The sequence below is a fragment of the Nanorana parkeri genome, unplaced genomic scaffold (genome assembly GCF_000935625.1).
Source record: "Nanorana parkeri isolate BGI_ZX_2015 unplaced genomic scaffold, ASM93562v1 scaffold993, whole genome shotgun sequence".
NCBI classification, from domain to species: Eukaryota; Metazoa; Chordata; class Amphibia; order Anura; family Dicroglossidae; genus Nanorana; species Nanorana parkeri.
Window position 1 is genome coordinate 350,458 of NW_017307261.1, and position 6,383 is coordinate 356,840.

A 6,383-nucleotide genomic window follows, 5' to 3' on the forward strand; every position below is an offset into this window, starting at 1 on the left:
TTTGCCCCCCCCCCCCCTCATGTGACGCAGTTCTGTTTTAACCACCTTTTTTTTTAGGTATAGCCAGAGCGTTGTTTTTTTTTTAATTACAACAATGTCTTAGTTCTTCACATTATACCATTAGCTTTTGTAGTCTATCCTGACATATCATACATTGTTTTTCTCAGAACAGATAGGACTTGCATTTGGTAGCAGGCCTGAATACATATATTTGTATTTCCTATATTTTAGTTAGGAAGATATAGTGAAAAAAGTTTTTTTTTAAATGCATTTTACTGTTATTTACCCCAAAATGTAACCGTAAAGTCTGTTGATTAAAAGGATATCCCATAAGTTACATTTTTATGGAACGTAGCAGAATGGTCAAGCGCAAGGTGAATGTTTGTGTTTTACTTTAGGAGAACTTTATTCCCCTTTTGATGCTACATTGTAACACATACAGGAAAAAAAAATCAGTTTGCATAAATTGTTAGCATAACTTTAAGATAAGATTACCAGGGTTATTCACAAAAGGGTGAACAGTTTGGAGAAGTGAACAATCTAGGACAACATAGCTGAACTGGAAAGTGAGCTGAATTGGAGAATTTTTCCAAATCAGCTATTTTGTCCTAGATTGTTCCCTTCTCCTGCATTCTCCAAACTCGTCACCCTTTTGTGAATAACCCTGTAAGTCTGGTTGGTGAGAGCCATCCTTTAGAGCAGCCTTGAGAAGGATTGGAACCCCAGGAGCTGTTTATTTCAGCTCCTGGGCGCAGCGCTGGATCCCAGCTGTCACCAAGGGCCCCCTCCACACCTTGGCATCATGGAGCGTTGCATTAAGACAGCTAATTTAAATGAATGGACTGCCAATACACCAAAGCGTCCAAAAAATGGACATGCATTATTTTTTACAACGCAGTGCACCACAATGCAAGGTAATGCACCACCATGTCTTCCCTTTGTGCATTGAGGTCTTATTGAAAATTAATGGCACTGCAATGCACTGATGCATGTTGCTTTTGTTACCTTAACACAACAGCGTGAATGGGCCCTGACAGCTGACAGTTCTAGCTTTTATGCCATCCTGGACCAGCAGCCATTCCTTTTCTTTAACCACTTGTATCCTGATGCAGTTTAAAGAGTGCTGGTACAAATAGTTGCTATCTGAGGGCTGTTTAAATCAGCACCTGGGACTGAAGTGGTTAAAGAAGAACTATGGGGTCAGGACTTTTCCCCATAGTTCTCCTAAGGGTAACGGGAGGACACAAACTAGCGTCCTCCCGTCACCCAAAGCTCAGTATACTGCAAGCTACAGCTCGCAGTATACTGAGACGCAGCAGCCGGGACAGATCCTGACATTACTGTCGAGATCTACCCAGCTGTGTGAGTGACAGCTGGTCTGACTAACTAGAGGCAGAGACAGCTGTACTCGCCCCCTCCCCCGTCCGTTCCGCCAGTCAGCGCGGGAGGATTAGACAGGGGAGGGGGGAATCCCTGCAGGGAGCCATGAGTGACAGTCACGGCTCTCTGCAGGGACAGGATCGAGAAGTGAGCGAGCGACGGTATGTGTTCGCTCACTTCCAGATCTATTGAGCCGACCTGTGACAGTTTCATTGTCACAGGTCGGCTTAAACTATGACATGAGTGAAAAGCACTCGCCTCATAGTTCTCCTTTTAAAAAAAATTTATGCATTTCACGAAACGAAAAATGTTCACTATCGACCATTGAGGGACACCGCTCTGAAGAATGTAAGGTTACACAGCTGCCGCCAGGAGATTTTATGGCAAGAACAAAATCCTATTTTTCTGTCCCATCTGTGTATCAGTGTTCAGGTGATTGACCATATCAAACCTTTTTCAGACACAATAAGTTATACATAGCCATCATAGTAACACTGGAAATACCAAATTCTTGGAACACTTTGATGTTTTTGAAAACTTTTTTATGTGTGTGCGTTCTTGTCGCCTTTATCTCTCTGGTTTGTACTTTGCACATACAAGTGACAGGATACATTTTATTCTCCCCTTATAGCTCTTTGAAAGTATACCCAGCTACTACCTCCTTCAAAGAAAGGTACTGCAGCTCCAGGAACGAGTCAGCCATCTGTTAGGAGGTATAGAAATAGTGCTCATTGAAGAACTACAACCGCTGCTGTCCATGGAGGAATATTACTCAGCCCTAGATGCCTTCTATAACAAGCTGCTGAAAAGAAGAGTCCCTATCCATCCTCGCAGTCTACGAGGCCTGCAGATGATTTTGGAAAAGTGAGTGTTTTTTTTATTTATTTACAGACGCCATGATCTTCACAGGGGTTTTCTCTCCTAAGAACATTGAAAGATCATTTGGGCATTCAGGGTATAAAACAAGAAAGACAGAATGCCGCAGAACTTCAAAAGTAAGTGTAACATCTTTGCTAGGTGGATATTCTTATGTAAGAGGACTCAGTCCAGGACAGCTTGGTGTTTAACACATATCATAGACTGTTTGTTTGTTTTTTTGTATATAAATGAGCTCCCACTAGTCCTGTGCTGAAGGTTAAAATTTTCTTTTCAGCGGGTGGCAGATTTATAATCAGCAGAACAAGGTGAAATATTGGACTTTCCAAGTGAAAATTGAAGAATTTTCAGTTTTGCCCTTATGAATCCAGTGTGTATATAAGTACATATGTGCTGAGAGGAATATGTTGTCTGCTACTGTCTGTAAGCTGCAATTACTGGCCTCCTTCTGAAAATGTTGTTTGCTTGATGATCCGTTAGCTTCAACACTACCTGAGTCATTGATCTAGAACAAGTATGCCACAAGTGAGGTGAGAATTGATTTGCTTCCTTTCTTCAGGTCAGCGACTCGGAAAGTGTAGAAAGGAAGTGTCGGAAAGTGTAGAAAGGAAGTGCCACAAACAGTGTCCCCAGAAATGTTTTATATTTGGACCCATTTAAAAAATATGGGGGGGGGGGATTTATAAAAGCTGGAGCAGACAAAAACTGGAGCAGATGTACATGGCAACCAATCAGCTTCTCTCTTCAGTTCCTTCAGTTAAGATTTGAAAATGAAAGAGAGAAGCTGATTGGTTGCCATGCACAGCTGCTTCAGTTTTTGTCTGCTCCAGTTTTGATAAATTCCCCTCATTGTGTTTTAGCCTCCATTCACATATAACGTTTGCGTTTCCTGTGCAGTTTTTCGAACGGAAGACCACACGGCACGCAAACATCTTTACAACTGCACGGAATCCGCTCATTTGCGGCTATTACTATAGCCACAAACGTGTGGAATCCGCCCCTGAAATCGCCCTTGTATTTTTTTGCAGGATGCGCGGCCGCCGCAAAAGTCTGAACAATGCACATGAAAGTGCATTGTTTTTTATGTTTAGAGCGGGTCCATGCGTATTCGTATGACCGAATACACACGAACAACCGCTCCTGTGTTAGAGGTTTTAAGAAGCCTCCTTCATCAAGGCTTGGTAAGTGACGTGTTCTGGACAGCATAAAACAATCATCCTCGAAGACAAATTGGACTGTAGTGCGCTCCAGTCTCTGGTGTAGAATTAAAGGCAAGGTTTGATGTCAAATGATAGACTGGAGTGTCTCTACACTCCAATCTGTCTAATTTCAGAAGGAACTCAGCAATGACAGCCTCCAGTTTCTCTCTTTCTCTCTCTCTCTCTCTATCCTACATTACAGTGATCGTTTTGTACCACGGTTACATGAGATGGGACATTTTAGTATACCGTCTGCATGTGATCCTGCATCCTTGCAATGGTTCCTTCTGACACATGCACAGAAAGCCAGAGAAAACCTGAAAAGGAAAGAGGAGTAAGTGTTCCCTATGAAGTTCTAATAGCTTAAATGTTCATTGGCTACTGAGACTTTATGGAGTTAAGCAGAATAAGGTTGGTTTTCCACTTAAAGTAACAAGTTAAATCTTAAAAATGCATTCAAGTACCTTAACTATTATAAAAAATTTATCTTATTTGTGTATTACTTGGGTGTAGGTCCTCAGATCATCTCTGAATTGGTGCCGACACTGTCCTTCCTTCTGGAGGGTGGTTACTTTTGTTCCCCATGATCCCGATGTGTGTTGTAAAGTAGCCACCACTCCGACCTCGCTCCCGTGATGGACTACAATCTCGCAATTAATGTAATAATTTGTGTTGAGATTGTAATGTAGTCTATCACAGGAGTGAGCTTGGAGCAGCGGCTACTTTACACAAGGAAGTCCATAGTCCCATCACACTCCTGACCGCAAAATCCCTTCGAGAAGCGAGTGCTGCGGTAGTCAACGGGTAGCAACCGTTATAAACACAAGCAAAAGCAGAGACACCAGCACTCCAGAGTGAAAAGCAAACGTCTATTTATTGACATGCAGGATAAAAGGTATTGCTAAAAAGAAAATAAATCCTATCACTAGATCCACACTGTACAGGCAGATCTGATCTGTTGCTGTGATCAACACAGACCGAAAGACTTATAAATAAAACACAACCCTATTTATTCTAAAAATGTGTAATGCCTTGTATTTGCTGACTTAAATTGGTACGGCAATGTTCCAGGTGACAATGTGCTTTCTTGTGTAATCTATATTTTTTATAATGTGATCTCGGTGTCTAAAATAATATTTTTTTGTTAATTGTAGATTAAAAATTGTAGAACAAGAACTGACCACAGCTTGCAAGTACAGAGCATCCCTGAGCCGACTGTATAAGGAGCCCAGTGTATCCAGCAAACAAATGATTGACTGTTGTCGAAGACTGATTAAGGAACCATTGCCTTGTCTGGATGGCATGCATCTCTGTGTCTCTCGTTACTACTCAATTCTGCAAGATGGAGACTTGTGTATACCCTGGAACTGGAAAAGCAGATCTTAGTATAATACCTCCGTAATTACAGCAATCACACACACTTACACATACGCATAGATCTGTAATATCTAAGCCCAGTACACATATTTTCTATGCATTTTTGAATAGGAGCGGTTCAGACATCCTTAAGTATTACCGGACTGCAAATACTTTACTAGGGAGAATTGCTGCCCTCGTTACAACCTTAATGTACCAAACAAGAAGGTTAGTCATGATTTGAAGGCATCTATGGGAGTCCTAATTGTTATCTAAGGTAATTGAGACAATGCTGGGCAGTACTGTAGTAGCTTATTTGGGAACAAAATGGTTTGAGTCATGAATAAAGGGCTGAGCAGGTTGGGATGGTACAGTATATGTATGGGTCATGTTTTCCACTGTTAGAAAGTGGAAATTCTTGCTCCCTCTTGTAATCATTGGATTACACAGTTTGGGTGATTTAGCAAAGTGGATGACTGTGACTTGTAATGGTAATTCAATTGTCTTTGCATGTGAAAGTGGCAAAGCTGGCTGCCGTACAAAAGCTGATATGCAACACTGTGGTTCATCACAGTAATGCTTAGGTAGATGTATCAGGCCACACTGCGTTCTAACAAAGCATAGGTACGTCTCATGTTTTGTTGTGTACTTGACTGTTTGTCAGTTCACGTTTTGCTGTAACATTGAAGCGAAGGGGCAAGTATACACTGAACGATATGATGGATTCCAGACTAATGCTTGTAACAAAATAATAATACACATACAGAAAAAATGTCTAGGTGGGACACTTATCTATACTCAAGTATTATTAGCTATTGGTACACTCGTTCCCAATTGACATAACCTACATGTACATCAGTGTTCTCCATGCATGTACTCTGTTCCTCTGCTTCTGAGTTAAAAATGAAACATATTTGCCCTGACTTTGTCGCTCAGCCCCATTGCTGTTTGATGACGTTACCTGTGTGCGTCCATCATTTCAAGGGTAACTAAACCAAAATGTAATCTATCGCAGCTTACTAGTCCTTTGATGTGGTGCCAGCATTAGTTTAAATTTTTCAGGCTAAGAACATTTTAGCAAATACATAAAATACCTGATGATCCTGCAAGAAATGACGTGTCCTTGTCCACTGTGAGCTGATTTGAAAACACAATGTTATCTTCTGTAAATTGTTTCTCACCGTTATATGGGGAATAGGGAAATTAGTAAAGCCAGCCATTTTTGAAGTCCAATGTGGGTGACGACCATGGCTCCCTCTATGTATACAGTGAAGAAGTGCGGCACCCTAGAATAGGAAGTGTGTTATTGGCAGGATTACTAGGTTACAATAAAGGGAAAAACGTCTGAAAAAAATGAAACTAATGCAGCCACAACATCTAAGAAAGGGCAAACTGCAATATATACATTTTTTTAGGGGGGTTGAGCTACACTTGAACCCTTATTCACACTTGAGTGTTTTGTCTTGCATTTCACAAAGAGCAACAACACTCAACATGAAGCACCCTTTTATTTTCAATGGTGCCTGTTTACACCTGAATGTTGTTGCTTGAACCTTAAAAAAAAAACATTTT

The 6,383-nt window shown here is 41.1% G+C and overlaps 1 protein-coding gene across 1 annotated transcript in view; it reads left to right on the forward strand.

The window, feature by feature from the left end:
- Window positions 1–4,974, forward strand: part of TCAIM (T-cell activation inhibitor, mitochondrial) — a 19,874-nt gene extending 14,900 nt beyond the window's left edge. The window contains exons 8-10 of the mRNA XM_018566961.1: window positions 2,012–2,244; window positions 3,658–3,789; window positions 4,610–4,974. Coding sequence (XP_018422463.1) covers window positions 2,012–2,244; window positions 3,658–3,789; window positions 4,610–4,841 — 597 coding nt within the window. The 3' untranslated portion in view covers window positions 4,842–4,974. The remainder of the gene's footprint in view (window positions 1–2,011; window positions 2,245–3,657; window positions 3,790–4,609) is intronic.
- Window positions 4,975–6,383: the final 1,409 nt, after the last annotated feature.